Genomic DNA, 23,136 nt, shown 5'->3' with positions numbered 1-23,136 from the left:
CAAAAGAAAAACAAAAACACAAATTTAATTTTCTCTAAAGATGACTGAATCCCAGTGATTGGCTAAAAAAATATTACGCACGCTTGTTATTGCGGCACACTCGTCGTATGAGTAATATTTGGAAAATCTGTTGGCACACGACGTATCCCCTTGTGGTCACATGCTGCATGAATTTCCCGAAGGCAATGCGACGCAGAAAAATGGACTTCAGATCCAGCAGCCATTTGCACTTGGAGTAGCTGGGCTAAAATTCCATTAAATTTTTACTTTATTGAAAAACGCTAAAGGTTCTGGTAAAATACGATATAAATGTGTTATTCGTAGGGTCTAAGATACTTTACAATGTCTTATTAATGATTTTCTATAGGAATATGTGCGAAATATATTATATGCGAGTATATACAAAATAAAATAAAATCCATCAACTTTCTCAAAAAAATAAAAAAGTTTATTTTTAGTTTTCGCCTATGATTTTAATATTTGTATACATTTACAACTATTCAGTTCCTCTCCATTAAGCTGCACACCTCTTAATAGTAATAAATATATTTGACAAAATCTGTCATATTAAATTTATTTTTTAAAGTGCTCGATAACAGCCAATTTGGTAGTATTAAATGTGCATTCGTTAAAAACACAGTGGGGCACACTTTCTAAACGATTTTGAGGCACAGTTTGATATTCTAGAGAGAACATATTTTCAGCTATAACCTAAAATACATTTTTAAATCCATGCTCACTTATCTTTACAAAAGAGCCATTAAGCGATACACAAAAGATCAAAAACGCAACTACGTACAAGGTAAAATGAAATATAATAATAAGTTAGCATCGATTTATGGCTACAGCTGTGTCGTTTGGTTGCCGCCCGCGAGCCCGGAAGTTGCTCCCTTCTCCATAACGCTGGGAATGCCCGGTTCCGATTCGGATCGTTTGTGCGTTCGCTTGGGCAGCCGCTGGGTCGCCTGCTTGGCCTTGAGGCTCGCCTCTCCGTCGCCGGAATGGTTGAGCAGCATCAGATCCGGCTGGCTGCGCACCAGGTCCTGCTCCTGGTAAACCTCCTGGACGGCTGTGCTCGCATTGTTATTGGTCACCTGCTCGTTGAGGCAAACATCATCCAAATCCACATCGCTGTTGGAGAAGAGAGCTGTGGCGCCCAGTTCCAGGGAGTTGGTTACATCCAGCTCCTGCTCACTGACCGCTTTCTTTGGCGTAGACGTGGAGGCAATCGAGACACGGGAGAAATTTTTGCTCACATCCAGATTGACGGCACTGGGTGGGGTCAACAGTGTGGTCACCTGTGCTGGCTTCGAGCCAATGCTGTTGTTGTTATTATTATTGTGACTCTGCCCGCCCATCGAAGTTGTTGAGACAGAGGCAGCTGGTCCTCCAATAACAGGCACATTAGTCATGCTACTCGGTGTTGAACTATTCCGCTCGGTCTGATGTTCCTTCATTAGTTTGCAGGCCTTGCCAAGAGCACATATGGTCAGACAAATCCGCAAGCCCATGGCAAACAGATAGGCGAGCAGGAAGAGTAGCCAGGCGGCAAGGTTCTCGAAAGAGACCGCCGTATAGATGGCTTTTATCAAGACAACCGCCAGGGGGAATGGAATAAATCCCATGCGTCTGGCCACCAAATCCGAGTGATCCGAGAAAGCATGTTTTTGTCGCGTTTGGGTCATATCGTAAGCCAAGCTGGTCGTGTACTCCCTGTAGATGCTCTCCGGCAGCTCGTTGAATCTTGTGATGAACGCATGCTTCACCCAATCGATTAAAATTTCTGTAAACAAGACGGCAAAGCAGTCAGGCAGCATAACACAGAACTGGGTAATGCTCCAGTCGAACTCCTTCATGGTTTGGATGACTACGATAAACAGCAGCACTGAAAGGTGGAAGCGCTCCCGCACATCGCTGCAGGTCAGCTGGAACAGATTGTTCTTATCGAACTTTTTGAACACGGATCCCTTGAGCTCTACGAAATTGTTCGATATCATAATGGTCAACAGACCCTTGTTATTCGAGTTCACTGCCACATTCAAACAGGTGGCCTGAAAGATAAAATGAACCATAAATTGTAGCCCAATCAAGGAAAGTTAATTTTCTACAACACACCTGAAACATGATCAGTCCGCTGTGCAAAAACACGTAAATCAGAGTGAAGAGAACGTGCGTGAGTACTCCAAAATGCTCCCTCTTTGAGTTCTTTGGTTCGGTGGCTGTCCAGAAGAGAGCATCGATGGTGTCCTGACCGAAGGCGGACAACAGTCGGTCGCCCACTTCCAGCATGTTGTAGAATATGTACAACTTGATGATTGACTGCGATTTTATGATGTGGTACACGCGGTTCGTGTCCACCAGGAGCATTATCAGCGTCACCGTCATCCAGATGAAGCCCTTGAGCAGATCGCAGATTTCTGCAGGCGACAGTAACCTTTGTCCACTGCTACGAAGGCGAAAGATGCGCGCCACCGTCCTTGAAACCAGGGCCCAAATGGCCATCAGGAATCGGACGGGCAGAAAGGTGTGAATGTACAGGAAGGAGTCGGCACACTGCATGATCCCGTAGACCATGAACCGCTCCAGATCTCGTGGTATGCGCATGAAACTGTAAATTTTCTGGCGGCGCGCCGAATAGCGCTCCTCATCGTGCTCTAGCATATAGCCGCGTGTCAGCTCCACCTTGAAGAAGTCGTAGAATGTGTTGGTGCAGGTCTCAGTGGTTCCTAAAAAGGGTATGTAGTGTTTGGTTTTAATTGTGCAAAATATAATTGAGTTAATAAAGTAGAATGACCAATACTTTTCTACATTACTGTATCTTTTTATAGTAAACGCAATTTACTAGGCTCACGAGAGATTCTTAATTGGTGGACTTTGTGTGTGAGATATAACCGGAACCGGCATTTAAAGCCAGCTCCAAAAACCTCTTTTGAAAAGTGCTGTGACAAACGGGCTTTAAATAAGTATTGTATCAAAATAACAATATTTTAGGCTGCATTTTATGACCCTATGCCTTAGAGATGTTAAAAAGATACTTCAAAATGGTTCTTCCCCCAATATTTACCGCTCTGCAGTCGCTGCTGCGCTGCTCCCGCTGCCGGCGTCGCAGTCGGCGTCGCTGCAACGTCATCCTGGGCGAGCTTCTGCTTGATCTCCTCCTGCTGATGATGCAGTTCCTCCACGCGGCTGCCGGTCATATCACCGCGGAAGCGCAGCTGCCGCTTGCCGCCCGTCGAATTGAGTGAGGTGTTCATTAAGTTCGGTTTGTGGAATCCATAAAATTAATAATAACAACGAGTCGAGCTGAGAAATGTCTGGGTGAAACAGCAGCTAGTGGAAATGTACTAAAGCCTGGCGCAAATACCAAAACGTAAACACTGTGACAAACGGTCACACTGACATAGCAGAGACTTGCTCCTCATTTAGCGGAGACACCCGCCTGACGTAGCGCTGACAAAGGAAAATACCAGCTTGTCTATCGAAAAATTAATCGCTGGAGTACCGCCACTAAAGAAAAGCGTAGAAATTTTTTAATATAGTTTATAATCAGAAATTATGACCGCATCCGTGGAATTGAGCTCGTATCGCGATCAGCACTTTAAGGTGAGTATGCTCTGAAGTCTGGCTACCAATTTTTAACGTAATATCCACATTGCAGGGCTCTCGCTCGGAGCAAGAGAGATCGCTTCGCGACTCGTGTACACTATATGTTGGAAATCTTAGCTTCTACACGACGGAGGAGCAGATCCACGAGCTCTTCTCCCGCTGCGGCGATGTCCGGGTGATAGTAATGGGGCTGGACAAGTACAAGAAGACGCCCTGCGGCTTCTGCTTTGTGGAGTACTATATAAGATCGGAGGCGGAAGCTGCCATGAGGTGAGACATCTGTTCGCTGGGGAAAGCCACATTGTTCCCGGTTTCTTGAGGAGTTTTATAGATCTATATCCGTAAAGAAACAAAGGAGCTCCTTAGATAGAAGAAATTTATAACCTACGTTCGAATTTCATATTTTAGTAGACCAATTAGTTACACTAATTGCAAAATCTTGAAAAACATCACTAGAAAAACTTGGAGGTATAGGATTTTAGGAAATTCTAATTCTTGTTTTTGTAACAAAAACATATTCTTTTGTGTTTTAGAATAGAATTTCACACGAAACATTGTAATGAAAACAATTGCAATAATTCTTTAAAGGTCTACGTAAAACAGTATAACCCAGCATATGGATATAGTTATGCTTACTTGTATTATTTAGTTTGGCAGTTAATATATAAAAACTGTTATATTTATATTTAGATAAAAAATCAGCTCAGTTTCCAACTCAAATTGGATTACTTATTTATTGCATTAAAATGTATTTTTTAAATAGAATCTTTTTAACACACCATTTTCTTCTTTCCCCTCTTAAAGGTTTGTAAATGGCACCCGCTTGGATGACCGACTGATTCGTGTGGACTGGGACGCCGGCTTTATTGAGGGCAGGCAATACGGACGCGGCAAAACTGGCGGACAGGTGCGCGATGAGTATCGCACGGATTACGACGCCGGACGGGGAGGTTACGGCAAGCTGCTATCCCAGAAGATCGCCCCCAACACCGATAACCGCTAGCCCTACGATAAGATTAACGACTAAGCCTCCATAACTAGATATTAAAGCAACCACCTAGATATATGTAACATCTCTAATCGCATATTTATTGTACGTGCTACATAGTTCTTTTGAAGACGTAATTGATATCGTTGCGGCCTAGCATTACTTTGTGAGTTTCTAGTGTTTTTTGGGAGACTGGAATCCATTTACTTCTTGCCAATGTTGTTGGCCAGCGAGCAGCTGAGTCCGGTGCCATCGGGCTCCACATTCAGCTCGGTCACCTTGCCGTTCTCCACCACCAGGGAGTAGCGCTTGGAGCGGACGCCGCCAAGTGGGGGCAGATCGATGGTCACGTCCAGGGCCTTGGTGAAGCCGCCGGCGGGATCGGCCAGGAGGCGCACCTTGCCAGTTGCTCCGTGCTCCTTGCCCCAGGCGGACATCACGAAGGGATCGTTGACCGACACACAAACGATCTCATCCACGCCCTGCTTGGACTTCAGCTCATCGGCGGAGCTCACATAGCCGGGCAAATGGGTCTGCGGGTTGGGAAAATTGTTTATTCATTTGTTAAGTGCTGTATGAATTACACTGCAAGTTAACAAAACTATGAATTTGAGAAGTTTAAATGTTATTTGTAATTATATTTTTCCATTAGGAGCATTTCCTTATTTTTATATATTTTGTATGAAGGTCGTAATTAAACCCAATCATTCTATCTAGACAAATTTGTAAAGGAATTTTTTGTAATTTTTATATTATTTAGGTTATGATCTGCTTTTTTCTTTGAATGTTTAATGTTAGTTGACGGACTACACACTTCGACTATAAGTTTATTGATTTAATTGTTAAATCATACATAATACATAAATCAACAGCTTTTTCAACATTTTCGTCTTATAAAATCGAATTTCAAGAATCTGGACTCTATCTTATAATCTTTTTTTGCGGTGTAGAAAGGGATAATGTTACGTACCTTGGAGCAACCGGGCGTGAAAGCGCCGGGAACGCCGAAAATGATCACCTTCTTGCCGTTGACCAGGTCACCGGTGTTGATCTTGTTGGCCGGGGAGTCCTCGAAGAGGTCCACTGAGGGCAGAGAGTCACCTACCTGGAATTTGGGGAAAGACACACACACAGAGTTAGAAAAAAGAGAGGAGGTGGTAACCGTAAAGCGTTGCAATTTCTCAGGGCGCTGCAATCAATATTCATGCAGTTCGTCCCCAGGCTTATGTAACGCAACCCGAGCGCTACGCCAGCCGGAAATCGTAATTTTCCAGTGACCTGCACTTACTTTCACCATGACTGCGGCTGTTCTGGATAAAGATCGCTGCGAAATGATTTGTTGGGGCAGCGCGGAGTTCACAACTCGGCCAAGAAATTTGCACGACAGCACACGCATTTCTCCTCTCTTTCTTCTTCTCACACACACACAGGCTCGCACGCACACGGCCAAACACTGCATCTGGGCGAACCGCAGCGTTGCCATACCGCCGAGAAAAAACAATATGGGTTGTACTTTTCAGTCAAGTCTTAATTTTTACTACCTCATTCTTTTGGGGGGGAAAATAAAAACAATGGGTTGAGGATAGACTTTCGTCATGCTTGGAGGGGGTGGGGGTCTCATTAGTTTCTAGTGGGGCTATGTGGCCGCCCTGCTGACTATACTGTCCGCCAGTCTCTCCAAATCATCCAGGCTCTGTTCGTTGATTTTCTTCTCGAAATCGGCCATAAACTCGTTGGTCAGACGTTCCGCCTGGTGTTCCGAATAGTGCTTCCGGAATCCGCGCAGAATGCTGTCCCTCAGGCACGGTTTCATCACCACTAGATTGAGTTTGGTGCCCTCTTTGATATTGGGATAGGATGCGATGGTCTGGTCATTGTTCAAGGGACGTCCCAGAAGCAATAACTTTTGATTGGCCGCCGATATTTGCAGTTCCACTTCTATCTGTTGTTTCACCTCCAGAATCGTGGATGTCGGCGCGACCTGCGTGGAAAAGAGCTCCATGAATGAATTCTCTTGATTTACTGAGCTACGGTTAGCGCTTACCTCGATAGTGCAGTCCTGGCCCTTGAGCACTTTGATTGTGATCTGCATAGTAAATGCCGAAAATGTGAATATAAAATATGAAATATGGCTCGCAAGTAATATAAACAATCTGGCTTTCGCGTTGCCAGCTGGCTAGAGTTGCCACAAGTTACGAACAGGCTACGCAGCCCTGGTTTATCAGAAGTAAATAAAATATAAATGTTTATTCATAATCTATAAATTATTAGTGTAAGTGATTAAAATAAATTTGTAAATAACATTTGACAAAGTAACGCAAGCAGTCACTGTTTACAAATGGAAATAACATAGATTATTTAGATACTACTCTTCATGTTAAAAAACTTTTAAGCTGTTAAGTAATTATTTATTATCTATTCACGCTTTAACGTATTAAAAAATGTAAAATTTTCCACAAACTATGGCCAAGGCCCTGGTATTTTAATAAATAATAAATGTTTTTAGGCTGAACAACATTAATTTATGGCTAGAAGATAACAGATAATACATATTAACTTGTTAAATCATAAGACTAGTTACAAGGGTATAAACTATCGAAGGCCGGCGAAGTCTGGCAACTTCGCTGCACGCCTGCAGCCCTGGCCTGGCAACTCTATTTTCTATTGAGCACCGACGACGTTGCGTGAATAAAACAGTTTACATAAATTATTATTTACAATTGCACTGGCCGTTGATGTTGTGCGTTCGCAGCTAAAAGGTGAACTTGACCTCGGTGCCGATAGTCCGCCAAGCAATTAGGTGTGAAATTCGCGAGCGAGCCTTGTGAAATTCGCACGCGAAAATCAAAGCGAATCGCAGCGATCGAAGAAATTGCAGCGCAAATAATTCGTAGCCTCGGCTGAATTTCAACGCGAGAGCGGTGTGCGTGTGTGTGTGAGTGTGCTTTGCGAGATTCTGTGATTCTGTGTGCGTGTGCTAGCGTTTTTGTTAGAACTCGCATTTTACGTAAAGAACCAGCTTTTATCAGCAGTGAATTTGATGTTGGCGAACCTATATCGCAGCAGGGGCAATTTGAAACAGTTCTTGCAGCTTCTGGCGGTAAATTGGCACCATTTGCCCCCATTATCAACACCCAAACCCCCCTCTAAAAAGAATAACCCAAAAAACCAACCTCGCCCCTTGACATTCAAAGTTATGTTCGTTTCCCCCCTTGAATGCACATATATATATATATATATATCTATATAATTATTGTGTGTTAGGGTCTTGGAAGTGCAACTATTAATCGTGCCTAGTACACATTTTATTTTTATGCTCTCTCTCTCTCTGGCTGTGCTGTCTCTTTCTCTCTGTTTCACCCCTTTTTGAAACTGCATATTTGCTCAGTGCTTTAACAATATTTGTGTTGAAGAATGCCCATCCTTGCACCTCCAAAAGAAATGCAAAAAAATATTAAGAAAAAAAATCACCAACACCACCCAAAAGCGCTCTTCTTCCCCCATTTTCCTCGGCATGTCTGGCAACCCTGGCAATTGGTCGACGGCCATTGCTTCGCAACTTGTTGCTCGTCCCTCGCATTGCTAGCTCTCTTTTGCTCTCTCTCTCTCTCTCGCGCGAGTGTTTTGGCATTTTTGTTATTTATTTCCGTTTTCCGTAAGTTTTATGCGAAGCGAAAACAATGAAACGCCTGTGCAAAGTGCTAATCCGATAGTTCCATTCGGTTCGAAATTGAAATTAGAAGATTCCTAAATTTCCAGCACCTGTCCAATTGTAAGTTACAGCATTAATCGGGGGAACGTGTTTGGTACCGTTTAGAACCGGATTTGCTATGCTAGAGAATAAGAATATGATCGTGCTGCTGTGGGGACTTCTTGTGACAACTTTGGATCTCCGATTCAAAGCGGTTTTCCGCCATTAAGGCAATTCCAATTGGAAAGCGCGCAGCAAGAGATTCTAAAAGGTTGCTCCGTTTCCCATTGGCAATATGTTTACAGTGGAGGTAAAGCGAATAGTAACTGGGAAAAAAAAAAAAACTTTATTATATAAATAAAAGAAGAAACGCTTTTGGAATTTCGATTTGAATTATTTGCTAATGAAATAATGAAAATCATACTAAACTTCAGTGAACCCTTGGTTTATTTTGAACCCAGTTGTATGAGAATGCGTGTGTGTTGATTGTGTTTTTGTGGCTTTAATTGCATGGTGTGTGTTATTGCTGTTGTTATTTTTCTTTTAGTTATTGCTACGTTAATTTCTTTCTTTCGACACTCTACAGTGCAAATATAATTTTCAGATAGCAATCAATTGAGAGCGGTTCAGCCCGGCTGTTGTATTTGTTTGTTTGTCCGGTTGTTTACGTTTTTTTTTCGTTTATCGCTGGTTTTCATTTTGCATTTTTTTTTGTAAAAAACAAACAAGAAAAAAGAAGAGCACATCCAAAGAGCCCAAAAAAGAACCGATTGCGTATTATGGATAACGAGGCGTTAGAACCAACAACAAAGAGCAGTACGTCGGCAGCGGCGCCAGCAGCAGCAGCAGAAACAACAACAGCAACAGTGGGAGCAATAGGAACAGCAACAACAACAATTACAGCTTCAGCGGCAGAATCCAAAAACGAAACGGCCACAAACAACAACACAAGCAGCAGCAACAACATAGTCATACCGGCATCGGCCACTAACGGTATCAAAGAGAGTAACAGTAACTTAAGTACAACAACAGCAGCGGCAGCAACAACAATACCACCAGTTGGAACAGCGGCGGCAGCAACAACAACCACAACGGCTACCATACCAATTGTGGTGACCAGCGGCGGTGTTCCAATCAGCAGTGAGGTGAGTAGCTGTCCCCCCAAAAACACCACCGAACACCCACCACACTCCCCCACTCACTCACTCTCTATCTCTGTCTCTCTCTTTCACCTGTCGCCCTATATGCATGCCTATGGTTATTTTGGCATAAACGTAAACCTTAGAATAATGCTTACTGGTACTCTGTGTATGTGTATGTGTGTAATTGGCACTCCATGAAGCACAACACTTCCTTAACTTTATCTTATCTTATCTGTACAAATGATGTGTGTTATTATCCCGCTTCCCATGTATTCCCCTCGCACGATTCCAGTTAGATTGACCAACACCAATTAGATTCACATTGTTGTTTGTGTCGTTTGGATAACAAATCGAATTAGAAATCTATCACAAGTGCTCGACAAGCCAATCAGTACTTTCCCCTGTACCCCACTTCCAATTCGCTTTTTTCGGTGGAAAATCAGATTTTCGGGGATCATTAAATTTTTTTTAATTTTTGATTAAATATTAAAGAAAAAAATCAATTACAATATAAGTATTTTCACTTGTAAGTTTGAAAAGCATCTTAAATTTTTTGGTTTATAATAATAACTTTATAGCGCCATTTCTTCTATATGAATTACTACAACTACGGCGATTGTGTAGATAATAAATGCAATCTCGTATTGATCATTGCTTTTACAATTAGTTTACAAATCCTTATCTTTTTAAATAACAAAGACTTGTAGTTTTTAGTTTTGACATTTTAAAGCCAACTATAAATTGTTTGGCTCCATTATAGAGTCCATATTTACAAGTATTATCCAATTCACATGCCTGTTTTAAAATTTAACTATAAAAACCAAGGCAAGCACTTTGCTTTTTGAAACTGCCAGCAAGAATACCTATACGTTAGTGTCTGGAAATGCAAAGCCTGAGATTGCGACACCTCCTGATACCTGGTAGATGCCAGCAATATAATCCAATATGTGTATGGAAAGCCCTCCGAACACCGAATTCCGACCTCCAAGCTCCCTGACCCAGTGCACATCTCAATGTTCGGCATTACTAAACTCAGACTAAAACACACCCACAGGCAGCTCGTCTTAGGCGTCAAGGATTCGCCCAGTCCAAGGTAAAAGCGATCGCCGCAATGGCAACGAAGGACCCCATCTGCTTTGCTCTGATTTTGCAAGTGCTACGTTTTGAGTATGCTTTCCTTACGACCATTGTTGTATATTGTTTTGCATTCGCTGTTTCAAATATTTTTTTCATTTACTAACCATAAGCCATACTGTTGATGTGGACAAGATAACAAGAAATGTGGTAATTGTGCGCACTTGCAGGCTAACAAAGACAAGGACAGCACACCACCGCGGGATGCACCGCCGCCAACGCCGATCACCAAGGGTCTGAACCTCACCGGCACCCCGCTTGTTCGCAAGGAGAAACGGCAGGCCAGCGCCCGATACAATGCGTCCAAGAACTGCGAACTGACGGCCCTCAGTCCCCTGAACGAGAGTGAGTAAGCCCAATAGGATATGTTACTCTATAATATATGTGTTTCTAATAATTCAGTTGGCTGTCACTCAAGTTTGCAGATCGGTTGTATAGGATTGTAATTGGCCTGTTTGCTGTTGCATACTTTTCGAGGCAGGGTTCCTGTCTGACTGATCCCATCTTTTTAAAAACTTTATTGGAAATTCTATGTGTGCAACTCCTAATACCCATTTTAGTTTCCAAAAAACGTTATAATATTTTTATATTTAAATAACTTTCTTTCCTTTTTTTTTATTTCCCTTGTAAGAAGAAAAATTTGAAAATTTAAAATTTTTTAAATCTACAAAACATTTACAAAAAAAAACTTTTTATTAAAAATTCAATAAGATGTCAGTAAATTTCCGTTGTTATAAGCTAAGCTTTAGAATTTACAAAAGGCTCTTACTATAATAGAATCCGATCTGCAAGTTTGTTGAGAAGAGTCGTCGGCGAGCCGATCTCGGAAGCTTTTGTTAGCAGCGCTTGATTAATTTCGCTCAGCTGTTGCAATTTGTTTATTATTTGTTAATCACGTACGCGAAAGTTAAAGGTCAAGGGAGTGTCGTCTGATTAGGTGGGTGGCAACACTGACGCACGGCCCACCCACACACCCGCACATCCTCAGCGGCATCATTTACACCTCTCGCAACCTCTCTTTCTCCATCTGCGAAGCTTCAACACATGCGCTCTCTTCGCAGCCTCTCATAAACCGGAAAAAATTAATATTGTGATTATTTTACACATCATTTTTAACCACATATACCAGAACTCCCATATTGTATAACAAAAACACATAAGGATGTTTACAATCTATATATATTAGGCCGAAAAAATCCAAAAAATCATTCATTCAGCATTTGAACTCTGGTTTTAGTGATTTTAAGGGTATTTCCAATCGTTAGTGAAATAAAAAAGTAGCAACTCTTGTAAATCATTTCTCATCACGTTACATCAAAAATGTGAAACACTTATTTTATATCGACCTGATTTTTTTTCCTGTGTAGTACTAATATCATCGAATTGTTATTCGCTTACCTTTCCGCTAATTGATTGGGCGGTTTCGACTCATTAATCGAATAAACACATTTTGTTTGCTCAATATTATTGTTTTATTAGGTTTAATTGTTGTTGCCGCTCTCTCCCACTCTACCGCTCTTCCAGTCACCAAGCCACCCACTCACTTTTTCTCTCTCTTTTGAATTTCTCTCCATTTCGTTCTCTCGATATCGATTTTTCCGATTGGCGCAGCAGTCGAAGCAACAAAAAAGAACTGTTTCAAGACCGTGCAACATCGAGAGCCCCAAAAACTTAAATATTAGTTGAAAATATTCGTTCCCCTAGTTAATTGCTATCCTCTCCTTTTCCCTGATTTTTTTGCCTTCAAATCGTAAGTTTTTATAGATTATTTAAGCCCACTGTAATGAGAAAATAGAAAACTCTTAACCAGAGGCGTTGTCGTTCATTTCCATTTTCATTTCCATAGCATATCATTTCGTTTTATGTTCCCATCAACGCATAATCGCATTTGGCATTAATCTAAAACCATTATCTATATTGCAATTCCATTACAGATTCTATAGTTTCATGCTTAGCGTGCCCAAATTGAGTTTCTAGTGTAGTATTTCTCATGTGTTGTTGTTGGTCGGCGGGGGCGGCTGAAGAAAAGAAAGAAAAAGTCGTTTCGAATCAAGATTAAAGTCCAACTGCCGATTTGTACCAAGTGCCGGCACTAATGAGATGGTCTTCGGTGCTATGCTGCTGACGGGCAACGGGCTCAAAGGTCCCAAACAGCAGCAGGAACAGCAGAATCAGCAGGAGCAACATCCTACCCCGCGGCAGGAGCAATCCAAACCGGCTGCCATTAGATCCGCCAGCAAGGAGCAGGATCCTCAGCCCATTGCAGCCGGGTATTATGCCCTCGGCATACGTATACCCAAATCGCCATCGTTTCACAGTGGCCTAGATCAGCTGGCCGACGACGAGTTGGAGGATCAGGATCGGGATCAGCAGGGTCAGGAGCACCAGCAGCAGCAACAGGCCGGCAGCAGATTCAAGTTCACCAGCGTGGAGGAGCTGAAGGCCAAGTTTGAGGGGCGGAAAACGCCCCTCTCGCCACCCGAAGCAGCAGCCGGAGCATCGGCAGCCGGATCGGGAGCACCCACCACATCGTCCTCACCCTCGTCCTCGTCCACCAGCTCCAATTCCTCGGCCTCGGCCCTCTCCTCGCTCTCCCAGGCGGCCTCATCCTCGCTAGCCTCGGCGGCGGCCAACTCCTCAGCCTCTTCCTCGGCTGCCACCTACGGTGGTGGGGCCAATTCGGCGGCAGCGGCTCTAATAGCCTCCTCGCCATTTGGATCGCAGTCCTCCACTTCTTCGTTGTCGCTATCCTCGAATGCCGGCATGTCGAAGAATACGGCAGGAGCAGGATCCTCCGGATCGGGATCTGGAGTGGGTAGCTCGACGTCAGCGGGCCCCACGAGTAGTGGTAGCTCGCTAGTGTCCACTCTGGCGCAACACTTCTCGGCGGCCACATCCGCCGCAGCCTCGGCGGCAGCCGCTGCCGCATCCTCCGCCTCGGCCGCGTCCTCCTCATCAGCTTCCTCATCCACCGCCAGCAACAACGCAGCCAGCTCCATCGCCGCCAGCAAGGTTTGCAGCTTGGTTTTGCCCACACACACTCAGCGAACCCAACACCCAACGAATCCACAATACGCCACACGTAACCACTTCCGCACCACCGAAATCACAGATATGACACTTTCTTCAAAACTTTCACTGACTGAATTTGCTTTTGGGATAGAGAAAATTAGGATATTATAAAATCTTCATAGAAGAACTCAGATACAACTAAATCAAGTTAATTATTCCTCAAAAAGTAAATTGTTTTTTGATAAAAATGTAAATGTTTATGTTAAACTTAGGAAGTCGAGTACAAAGTTTACAAGATTGAACGCATTATTTAAAAGAAAATGTGTTTACATACACATAATTTCTTATTAACGATCAGAATTTATACCTATTTCTTCTTTGATGGTCCATCTACCTAACCAGATTGCGATATCTTTAGCTCATACTTTGTACATTTTTTACCCATTATTTGGACTTAAAGGAGTTTTTAAAATTTACTTAGGCCCTCATTAAAGCTAATCCAGTCAGTCAGTTTCATTTCACTAAAACCACACACTATCTGCTTCCCAATTGAACGAACCGAAAGTTGATAAGCCAAAAACCTACTCTGCTCTCATTTCATCGCTACCTCATCCTCCAGTCACCTGTGAGCGCGGCCGCGGCCATTAAGAGCATACTGAATGCCACCAAGAGTGTGGGCACCAGTGCGGCGGCGGCGGCAGCAGCGGCGGCCACCTCCTCCTCATCATCCTCATCCTCCGCCACGCCTGTGGTGCCGTCGTCCGCCGCCGCCGTCGTTGCCATTTCCACAATCAGCGATATGCCCGCAGAGGAGCTGCGTCCGACGGTGGCCCAGAATCTGGTGGGCGGCATTAGCATCTCGTTGGGAATTGGCCAGCGCAATGGCGGGGCCCCACCCGTGCCATCGGCAGTTTTGGCGCCATCGAACGCCTCCACCCTGGTTGTGACCACGTCCAGCCTGAGCATCCTGCAGAACGGTGACATACTCCCGGGTCCTCCAGGAGGTCATCCGACGGGTCTCCAGGCATCGCCCCAGACGCTGCAACAGCTGACGGGCAGTCCAGGAAGGGCTCGCGACCGGAATCTGTTCTACTCGCCACCCACCGCTTCGGTTGCCCTGGCGCTGCCTGCACTGCGAGGTTGCTATCCAAAGTGGGTCCGGGCCAAAGGCTATGGGAGGACTTGCCCCATCCCATTGCCCTTGGGCCTTGAGGCCCTTCTTGAACTACTTGATCCTTTTTTCTGATCTTCATTACTTTCGTTTTTAGTTCCGCTTGCCTGCTTTTGTTGGTCGTTTAGTAGTAGAGTTGTACGTTTTATATATATTTTGTATTAAGATTAATTTCTTTTGCTTTATTATAGAAGATATCTTATGTGATAGCATGTAATCTGATTATATTTTTGTTTGTATTTCCTTAGAAACGGCCGCCAGTGAACGGGAGGAGTTGTTCATACAGAAGATCCGACAATGCTGCACACTCTTCGACTTCTCCGAGCCGCTGAGCGACCTCAAATGGAAGGAAGTGAAGCGTGCGGCCCTGCACGAAATGGTCGATTTCCTCACCAACCAAAATGGCGTTATCACCGAAATTATTTACCCGGAGGCGATCAACATGGTAAGCTCACACTTCTGCTACTTAATATGCAATTGTTCAACAACACACATATATTTTTTCCTTTACCCTCCCCAGTTTGCTGTCAACCTTTTCCGAACGCTGCCGCCATCCTCTAATCCGAATGGCGCCGAATTCGATCCAGAGGAGGATGAGCCCACGCTGGAATCGTCGTGGCCACACCTACAACTTGTCTACGAGCTGTTCTTGCGCTTCTTGGAGTCACCGGATTTCCAACCAAACATGGCTAAACGTTTTATCGACCATCAATTTGTATTACAACTATTGGATTTATTCGATTCGGAGGATCCACGTGAACGTGATTTCCTAAAGACTGTTTTACATCGCATCTATGGAAAATTTTTGGGCTTGAGAGCATTTATTAGGAAGCAGATCAACAATGTCTTTTACAGGTGGGCTTGCTTTTAAAAAACACTAATATTAATCAGTTCTTAAACCAAGCACTATATTTTTACAGATTTATTTATGAAACAGAGCATCATAATGGCATAGCCGAATTGTTGGAAATCCTGGGCAGCATTATTAATGGCTTTGCTCTACCGCTGAAAGAGGAGCATAAACAATTTTTACTTAAGGTATTGCTGCCATTGCACAAAGCCAAGAGCCTCTCCGTCTACCATCCGCAGCTCACCTACTGTGTGGTGCAGTTCCTGGAGAAGGATCCTAGTTTATCCGAGGCGGTCATCAAGTGAGTAAAGGATTACGAAAAAACCCCATTAAGAAAGTAATTATAAAATTAATATGTTTCTTAAATATTTTTTGTAGAAGCCTGCTTAAATTTTGGCCGAAGACGCATAGTCCCAAGGAGGTGATGTTTTTAAACGAGCTAGAGGAGCTGTTGGACGTGATCGAGCCGGCCGAATTCCAGAAGGTTATGGTGCCACTCTTCCGCCAGATAGCCAAATGCGTTTCCTCGCCACATTTCCAGGTGGCTGAGCGAGCGTTGTACTATTGGAACAACGAGTACATTATGTCGCTAATAGCGGACAATTCGGCGGTGATATTACCCATCATGTTTCCAGCGCTCAACCGTAACTCAAAGACGCACTGGAACAAGACCATTCATGGTCTAATCTACAATGCGCTCAAGCTGTTCATGGAGATGGATCAGCGGCTTTTCGATGAGTGCAGCAAGAATTACAAACAGGAGAAGCAAATGTAGGTTGCATGATGTAATATACTTAGTTGTCGCATAATTTTTACATAGTTACATATCTTAATTGTTCACTAATGTATATTTTTTTACCGTCCCTTGCAGGGAGCGTGAGAAGCTGTCGCAAAGGGAAGAGCTTTGGCAGCAGGTGGAGAGCCTAGCCAAAACCAACCCGGAGTGGACGAAGGCAGGCCGCTTCAACGACTGCCTGCCGCTTAGTGACAACCGGGCCCTGTACGATCAATACAGCGAGAACAGCGATCTAGCCTACGATCAGAGCGAGCAGAAGGCGCGCCAGCCGCCGCCTCCACTGCCGCCCCAGAAACAGGCGCTCCAAGAGCCCCGAGAGGTGAGACAGGCACTTGCCACACTAACCACACTAAACAACTACTAATCCGCCACGTGTGATCTTGGCGCCTGCTGTGAGCTGTGAGCTGTGCCCAGCCAAGGCGCACTCTGGCTCAACTCTAATTCTAATCGAACGAATGTCTGTTAAAATAATCACACTCATGTCATTTAAAAAAAATACATATTTGTATATCTTTAACTTTGTCTATTTATTTATTTAAAACTATTTGGTTACCTCACTGTCTGCCAACCTAAACGAATCCATGAATCCACCCACGACACAAAATCTTTCTAACCTGTGTCTAACATTTGGCTTGCACCTTTGGTTGAGCGCAGTGGTTCACCTCATATGAAATCGGGCGGAATCCATATATTAATAATATTTGTTATTAAGTAGTTACTGATAATTTGCATCATCCACCAACTCATTTGTGATCTTTCTTGATATGAGAATGTGTCCCTTTTGTAACATTCATTTTGTTTCCATGATAGATTTATTCAAACACAAACATTTTAACTTTTAACTTGTTCTTTAAATATTTCCTATTTTCGAGCATGTCTCTAGAAATCTATCCAGATTTTTCTTGCAATTCCACATTTCAGTCCATTTTAATTTGATTCTGAGTTGCAAGGAAATCTTCTTGCAATCCTTACTGTAAACAAATAACAAAATTGACCAATGGAATTTAATTGGAATATTTTTTAACAACTTCTCAATGTACCTTTATGAATCGCGATATCATTTTGTTAACAACTCAAAGCCCAACACAAAACACACACTCACTCGATCTCTAACGGACTTTTTAATATATATAATCCGACTTATGGGTTAGTTGATGTAAAAATCGTAGTAATGTTGTCCAACTGTTGGGCACCTTGGGATCCACCAAAACCCAGTCCTATTTCGGGTTCCATTAAGCACCCGCACTCGATATCGTAACGAAAATCACCCTGCACCTCCGTGTAACCTCACCTGTCCACTGTGTTGAGATCCAATAATCCGTTAGTGGGTCCATTTTCTATTGCCAAACCCCTTCCCGTTCCACACAGATTCGGGGCGAGCGGAACAAGGACAAGCCGCTGCTGCGCCGGAAATCGGACCTGCCAACGGACAGTGGAACCGTCAGGGCGCTCATCGAGCACAAGCGAACGGATGAGTACCTCACCACGCCGCCGCCGGATGGAAACAACTGCTAGGCAAGGAAGCTGGTCAGCCGAAGCCACCAATATTACATCTTTGAAGCCCGAGGCTTTGGGGACATAGTCCAGAAAATACCCAAACACACACTCCAAACTTAGGCCAGAAAGCATATATACACACGCCCAGAGAAGAAGGATATATCCGATAGGAACAGCACAACTAGAACAAACAATTTTGATCGATGCTTTGGTGTCATCGCATTTGCATTTTGTGGCTTAGTGGGGGCGTGGCAACGGAATGCAACCCAATTTCTTTATATAAACATACAAATTACCTATCTATAACGAAAACGCATAGTACCAATAAAGATCTAAAATCCCAAACGAGATCGATTATACTATTATTTTGTTTGCGAATGTATTTTGAGTTTACTTTACTTCGATCGCATGCCAAAGTTAAGCTTTCTTTCAATTTCTTTTTGCATTTGCATGCTGCTGCTAGCGTTGCTTATAAACTAGTGCTCTATAGATTCGATCAGATATGCAATAATTTTTGGTATCCTAATTATGCTCTTACCATTTCAGTAAAAACGTGAAAATATAATTGTACAGTTGAATTTGAATTTTCTAACTTAAGGCGTAGGCGTTTACCACCTTGATTGAGTATATCCCTCGACTTCTGCCACATACTTCGACATAGCTATATGACATCCAATCCACACGACATGCATACACAAACATACTAAAATTTACAAATATTATATGCTATTTAGCCTAGCAGTTAGCAGCTTACCTATAAATATTTATAAAAAAAAACAAATTACCCAGAACAACAGATAAATTGTGGTATGTATGTACATGAGTGTATTTTTGTATGTATTACATATTATATATAGAAATATATGTGGGAAAACTGTATTCCTAGAGATCAAAAAACGGATTTAGGAATTTTTCGCTTCTTGAGGCCTGTCGATGGATCCTGAAGATCGTGAAGAAATAAAGAATGTGCCAATATCTGGGCCCCTAACCACAGTTAATAACCAGCAGGAGAATATATATATATTTATAAGCATCCTTCTATCGTCACCAATCCCCCATTCATTCACAACAACAGACTTGGACTTTGCTGGTCGTAGCATCTACTTCTATATGTTAATCTAAATATATATCTATTTAATATTGGATCCGTGTCAGCCACTCGTTTGGTTCTATAGTCATTAACGGGTCCGTTAGACAAAAATGCAGATAAACTCAACTATTCTGGATAAAGGCGACGAAGCAGATCAAAAGTTTTGCTACCACTACCCAGTGATGTACACGCCAAGAAAACGAAAGGCTTCAGTTTAGCTATAGACACAAATATATTATATAAAGAGATGTATTTACATATTTTTGGCATTATAGATACATACACAATGTGGAAAATTGCAAACAATAATAATGCGGAAAGGTAAAGGGAAAGTAATTCTTAGAAAGGCAGATTTTTTCATACAGGAAACGGTGAAAAGCAAACTTTTCAATATAAGAATTATATTATATATAAAAAAAAAACTATAATATTTACTAAAAGTGAAAACAATAAATAAACCGAGTTGTACACCCTTTAATAAAATATATGTGCAAATTGTAAATGGAGCATGTAATTTTGTAAAATTATAAATAAAAGTTTATCGAGTCGAGAGCTTTTGAACCTATGCCAGGGGGCGAAACTTAGGATCGAGGAACATTTACAGAGCTGCATAATTACAAATAAAATACAATTAAAGAAACTAGATCAGAATCCGGAAGGATAGATGTCATTTGGCCATTTATTGCAATAAATTTATTCACTGGAACTTTTCAGTGAGTCCTCGCGTCTTTATGGCCATCTCAGAAAGATGCTGCTGCAGTAACCTCTTGTTGACCTTTTCCCTGTGAATTGAAGAGCACAATCTTTAAAGGGAATCCCCAAAGAGGAGATCGATTTCTCACTCACTTTACTATTAGAGCTGTGTAACGTGTTTTATCCGCGTCGGTTATAAGTTGAGTGGGGAAATTGGGGGTCGCCATCAAAGTCTTCATCCATACGGCCATCTCAGCGGGATACTTCTTGTTCATCGCCAGGAGGATGTCGGCAAACTTGTCCACTTGCGATCTCGGCGTGAGATATCCCACGCACATCATCGCAGTGTAGAGGGTCTGCTCGCCTGTCGCGAGAACCACTTCGGTGACGTGTGGATGGTTGCGAGATTGCATTACAAAGTGGGCAAGAAACTGGATGCTGTTTCGGATGGCTCCACTCTCCGGCAAGGTCATGCCACGTTGGGCATAAAATACCAGTCTATCGTAGGCCAGTGTCTTGTCCTCCAAGACTTGTGGAATTTTCTTGACGATCTGCGACAGGCAGCCAAAGAAAGTCTCCATAGTGTCGGAGATGTTGGAGAAGTTCTGCTCGGGAGTGCTCTCAAAGAGCTTGAAGCTGTGCTGGATAAACTCCCTCAAAAGCTGCTGCATCAGCGGCTTGCAGCCCTCGTCCTTGAAGAACATGACAATGGCCTGGAACAAAGAGTAGTATTATATTTCTTACTTGACAGGAAATCTCACCGTTTTTGATATCTCTAATGTGGGTGCGCAGCATCTAGTCTGGAAGCTAGCCACAATAAAGAGGCAAAGATCCTGAAGCATGGGCTGGAAGCTGCTCCTTAAATTCATTATTGCATGCTTCATGGCACTGCATGCGGCCTCTAGAACATCAATTTCCTCTACCCACATCTCGGCGATACGTTTAAAAATGGGCATGGTTCGCTGCATGACAAGGAGAACAGGTTGGACAATAGGTAGTGCCTTTGTTTCGTCATCCACATCTGTGTTTAACGACGAGAAAAGTGTAGAGATCATATTCAGCCGGAAGATGGTTCGAATCCGAGCAGCGGGAGTTTTCTGTAGGTAGTAAATAAATGGGTATGAGGCATACTATAGTATTAATTCGTTAAATGTTTACTTACCGACTCTGCTTGGCAAATGGCCTGCAACTCCTCGAAGCAGGGACTCACAATGATGTCCAAATACTTGGGTATCTCTTCGGGCTGCAACAAGCTCATTAGCTTGCCGATGCTGAACATGAGACGTACCGAATCTGAGTTCTTCATGCGTCCCGTGTTGAGGGAGGCATGACATGCATTTAAAAGCGGATCCGCGTACGGTTTGAGCTGTAGCTGACAGTCCCGGCACAACTCCTTGAGGCCAAGCGTGGCCTGGGCAGACATTGAGGAGTTCAGACCGCGCACCAACAGGTTGATGGCTGGTGGAATGTAAGCAGGATTCTCCATCAGCCAATTGCAATAGGAGCCAATTGTCTCTAGTGCAGTGCCCAGTAGCTTGACGTTGAGCTTCTCGTATGGGATCTCGGCCAGAACTCTCATTAGCCTGGGTATCTGGCGCGACTCTTCGCCGCCAAAGTGCTCGGCCACCGACTGGAAGGAATATATGCATGCCTCCAGCTTTGTCCAGTGAGTCGGATGTCTTTGCAGATCGGCAATGGCCTCGTCCAGCATGGCGGCTAGGATCTCTAGGATGTAATCGTTTAACACGTCGTAGCAGTACATCTAAATAAGATATTAAATTACTTAGAAAGAGTGCCATAGAACAACCAGAATAACCACTCACAAAGGTGTCTGATATATCCTGCCTGTAGCATCTGAAGCACTCCAAATCATCAGAATTCCACTTAGCGAGAGACTTCTCGTCAGGCTGTTCAGATTTCCTCACCAGAATTCTGGTGAGGTGGGCGTACAGTGGCTTAATGTATTCCCAACACTTGTGCTTCTGTTCATCGTTCTGCATGGCGAATACCTCATCCTGCAGCATGTACCAGAAGGCCAGAGCCATGGTACTACATGACTCCTCTACTGGATAGATGCCCGGCTTGTCGGTGCAGTGCAGAATCTCTTGCACTATGCGATGTACGAGAACAGATAGTTCCGGATCTGATGATGTGATGCCGCTGAGCAGCAGCGTGGAATGCCGCTCCACGGAGGACACGAACAGCATGTAGATGTGAACAATGATGTCCTCGTTGTCATTTTCCCTTTTCCATTCAGTTTTGGTTATTTCAGCTAAAGAGTCTAGAAACATTTTGATGAGTACAAACGCAGTCTTCGGGTAGTTGTGGCAGTCTGGCTGGATGATGATGTTAACCAGCGTCTTCAGACAAGACTCTGCTAGCTCATTCTCATCGGCGGTCATGCAACCATCACCTGCATGTATGCAGGGCCAGTAGCACTTGTGCACCACTTCCAGGAGCACGGCTGTAATGGTGACACATCCCTCAATGGAGTAGCCGATGTTTCTGGGGGAGATCCAAGCTCAATTAGCTAGAATTCAATGTTGTCAATTTTAAAAACTTACTTAATCCAGGTGCCTACACACTTGACAGCCCGGTTCATATTGCTGTACGTCTCTGCGTCCCAAACACGGTTCATCTGGAGCTTCAGATACCTCTCGGCGGTCTGAAGAACGAGTGGCACTCGCTTGCCGATCTCGGCGCGCAGCGTTACCCGCTTGACGGAGGTATGGATGACCTGGGCCTCCTCGGGAATGGCCTGCAGCACCTCCAGCATAATCCACAGCTGCACATCGGCGCTGACATTGGGCATCCGCTGGTTCTGGAACGTGTTGATCACCTCCTCGATGGCTCCTGGCCATTCGCCCAGCATGTGGACTATGTAGGCGCCCAGCGAAATGCACAGGCGGTTGAGCACGATCTTCGGTCCGCCGGCAAAGCGAACGATAGACTCAAGGATCTTCTGCTTGAGCTCCTCGCGATTCTCTGGCGGCACTTCGTGCCAGTGCTTCATCAGCTTCGAGTGCAGTGTGATGGCACCGAAGAACTGCACCTCCTGGCTCTGCGTGGGTGGTCGATTGGGTGGTGCAGGTGGCAGGTGGTGGGAGTGGGAGGTAGGTGCATTAGTATACATATCCGGGACTATCGATGCATTGATGCGCAGGTCCTGCTGGGTACTGGGTACTCACCTTGCCGAGCTGCATTAGCTGCCAGGAAAACTGCCAGGCCTGTGGACTGGCCTCTGCATCGGTGAGCCATTCGTGGGTGATCGCCTGGTTCTGCGAGTTTGATCGATAGAAGGAGACGACGGCCTCCTCCAGGCGCACAATGTCGATGGGTTCCATGGGCGATTGAGATGGCTGTGGCTGTTGCTGTTGCGTTTGCTGCCAAGGGGCAGGCTCCTGTCCGTTGTTAATCCTCGGGTGGTGGTGGTTTTCTTCGCTGCGTTGGGCGAATGTGACCGTTC

The 23,136-nt window shown here is 44.0% G+C and overlaps 6 protein-coding genes across 11 annotated transcripts; 2 read left to right on the top strand and 4 right to left on the bottom strand.

The window, feature by feature from the left end:
- Positions 1–423: 423 nt before the first annotated feature.
- LOC119553263 (protein TAPT1 homolog) lies at positions 424–3,347 on the bottom strand. Its single transcript, XM_037863557.1, has 3 exons — positions 3,065–3,347; positions 2,116–2,726; positions 424–2,051 (listed from the first exon to the last, which is right to left on the bottom strand). The coding sequence occupies exons 1-3, from the start codon at positions 3,252–3,254 to the stop codon at positions 843–845; spliced, it is 2,010 nt and encodes a 669-aa protein (XP_037719485.1). The 5' UTR covers positions 3,255–3,347; the 3' UTR covers positions 424–842.
- Positions 3,348–3,463: 116 nt separating this feature from the next.
- On the top strand, positions 3,464–4,709 carry LOC119553280 (nuclear cap-binding protein subunit 2). The gene is made up of 3 exons (XM_037863583.1): positions 3,464–3,603; positions 3,659–3,876; positions 4,411–4,709. Exons 1-3 carry the CDS (start codon positions 3,556–3,558, stop codon positions 4,607–4,609), a joined length of 465 nt encoding a protein of 154 aa, XP_037719511.1. The 5' UTR covers positions 3,464–3,555; the 3' UTR covers positions 4,610–4,709.
- Positions 4,669–6,037, bottom strand: LOC119553273 (peroxiredoxin-5, mitochondrial). The gene is made up of 3 exons (XM_037863568.1): positions 5,883–6,037; positions 5,565–5,699; positions 4,669–5,127 (listed from the first exon to the last, which is right to left on the bottom strand). The coding sequence occupies exons 1-3, from the start codon at positions 5,988–5,990 to the stop codon at positions 4,798–4,800; spliced, it is 573 nt and encodes a 190-aa protein (XP_037719496.1). The 5' UTR covers positions 5,991–6,037; the 3' UTR covers positions 4,669–4,797.
- Positions 6,038–6,104: 67 nt separating this feature from the next.
- Positions 6,105–6,798, bottom strand: LOC119553282 (ubiquitin-like protein 4A). Its single transcript, XM_037863596.1, has 2 exons — positions 6,639–6,798; positions 6,105–6,575 (listed from the first exon to the last, which is right to left on the bottom strand). The coding sequence occupies exons 1-2, from the start codon at positions 6,684–6,686 to the stop codon at positions 6,231–6,233; spliced, it is 393 nt and encodes a 130-aa protein (XP_037719524.1). The 5' UTR covers positions 6,687–6,798; the 3' UTR covers positions 6,105–6,230.
- A 422-nt stretch (positions 6,799–7,220) lies between these two features.
- Positions 7,221–19,527, top strand: LOC119563457 (serine/threonine-protein phosphatase 2A 56 kDa regulatory subunit gamma isoform). 6 transcript variants are annotated; one of them, XM_037876863.1, is made up of 10 exons: positions 7,221–7,353; positions 8,872–9,430; positions 10,482–10,520; positions 10,732–10,906; positions 14,993–15,189; positions 15,265–15,599; positions 15,665–15,895; positions 15,973–16,365; positions 16,466–16,709; positions 17,759–18,237. In XM_037876863.1, the coding sequence occupies exons 2-10, from the start codon at positions 9,065–9,067 to the stop codon at positions 17,903–17,905; spliced, it is 2,127 nt and encodes a 708-aa protein (XP_037732791.1). In that variant the 5' UTR covers positions 7,221–7,353; positions 8,872–9,064; the 3' UTR covers positions 17,906–18,237. The 6 variants fall into 6 exon arrangements, with proteins under 6 accessions (XP_037732791.1, XP_037732793.1, XP_037732792.1 ...); XM_037876865.1 differs by having other exon boundaries at positions 7,251–7,353; positions 9,015–9,430; XM_037876864.1 differs by having other exon boundaries at positions 7,261–7,353; positions 8,890–9,430.
- LOC119563456 (importin-13) lies at positions 19,467–23,136 on the bottom strand. The gene is made up of 7 exons (XM_037876859.1): positions 22,859–23,136; positions 22,235–22,731; positions 21,494–22,175; positions 20,833–21,432; positions 20,432–20,767; positions 19,824–20,383; positions 19,467–19,759 (listed from the first exon to the last, which is right to left on the bottom strand). Exons 1-7 carry the CDS (start codon positions 23,012–23,014, stop codon positions 19,675–19,677), a joined length of 2,916 nt encoding a protein of 971 aa, XP_037732787.1. The 5' UTR covers positions 23,015–23,136; the 3' UTR covers positions 19,467–19,674.

This window comes from Drosophila subpulchrella, chromosome 3R (assembly GCF_014743375.2).
Source record: "Drosophila subpulchrella strain 33 F10 #4 breed RU33 chromosome 3R, RU_Dsub_v1.1 Primary Assembly, whole genome shotgun sequence".
In the NCBI taxonomy this organism is placed as follows: Eukaryota; Metazoa; Arthropoda; class Insecta; order Diptera; family Drosophilidae; genus Drosophila; species Drosophila subpulchrella.
Note: the sequence above shows the minus strand (reverse complement) of the source record. Positions and strands in the feature narration are given on the sequence as shown.

Coding starts and splice junctions, on each gene's coding strand:
- LOC119553282 (XM_037863596.1), bottom strand. CDS start 6,686: ATGCAGATCACAATCAAAGTGCTCAAGGGCCAGGACTGCACTATCGAG. Junction 6,576..6,638: donor GCCAGGACTGCACTATCGAG/GTAAGCGCTAAC, acceptor TTTTCCACGCAG/GTCGCGCCGACATCCACGAT.
- LOC119553280 (XM_037863583.1), top strand. CDS start 3,556: ATGACCGCATCCGTGGAATTGAGCTCGTATCGCGATCAGCACTTTAAG. Junction 3,604..3,658: donor ATCGCGATCAGCACTTTAAG/GTGAGTATGCTC, acceptor TCCACATTGCAG/GGCTCTCGCTCGGAGCAAGA. Junction 3,877..4,410: donor GAGGCGGAAGCTGCCATGAG/GTGAGACATCTG, acceptor CCCCTCTTAAAG/GTTTGTAAATGGCACCCGCT.
- LOC119563456 (XM_037876859.1), bottom strand. CDS start 23,014: ATGGAACCCATCGACATTGTGCGCCTGGAGGAGGCCGTCGTCTCCTTC. Junction 22,732..22,858: donor AGCTAATGCAGCTCGGCAAG/GTGAGTACCCAG, acceptor CCACCCACGCAG/AGCCAGGAGGTGCAGTTCTT. Junction 20,384..20,431: donor CATTAGAGATATCAAAAACG/GTGAGATTTCCT, acceptor TCTTTGTTCCAG/GCCATTGTCATGTTCTTCAA.
- LOC119553263 (XM_037863557.1), bottom strand. CDS start 3,254: ATGAACACCTCACTCAATTCGACGGGCGGCAAGCGGCAGCTGCGCTTC. Junction 2,727..3,064: donor GCAGCAGCGACTGCAGAGCG/GTAAATATTGGG, acceptor TACCCTTTTTAG/GAACCACTGAGACCTGCACC. Junction 2,052..2,115: donor GCGGACTGATCATGTTTCAG/GTGTGTTGTAGA, acceptor TTTATCTTTCAG/GCCACCTGTTTGAATGTGGC.
- LOC119553273 (XM_037863568.1), bottom strand. CDS start 5,990: ATGCGTGTGCTGTCGTGCAAATTTCTTGGCCGAGTTGTGAACTCCGCG. Junction 5,700..5,882: donor CAGCCGCAGTCATGGTGAAA/GTAAGTGCAGGT, acceptor CCCAAATTCCAG/GTAGGTGACTCTCTGCCCTC. Junction 5,128..5,564: donor TCACGCCCGGTTGCTCCAAG/GTACGTAACATT, acceptor CCCAACCCGCAG/ACCCATTTGCCCGGCTATGT.
- LOC119563457 (XM_037876860.1), top strand. CDS start 12,662: ATGGTCTTCGGTGCTATGCTGCTGACGGGCAACGGGCTCAAAGGTCCC. Junction 13,574..14,192: donor GCTCCATCGCCGCCAGCAAG/GTTTGCAGCTTG, acceptor CTCATCCTCCAG/TCACCTGTGAGCGCGGCCGC. Junction 15,600..15,664: donor ATCAACAATGTCTTTTACAG/GTGGGCTTGCTT, acceptor ATATTTTTACAG/ATTTATTTATGAAACAGAGC.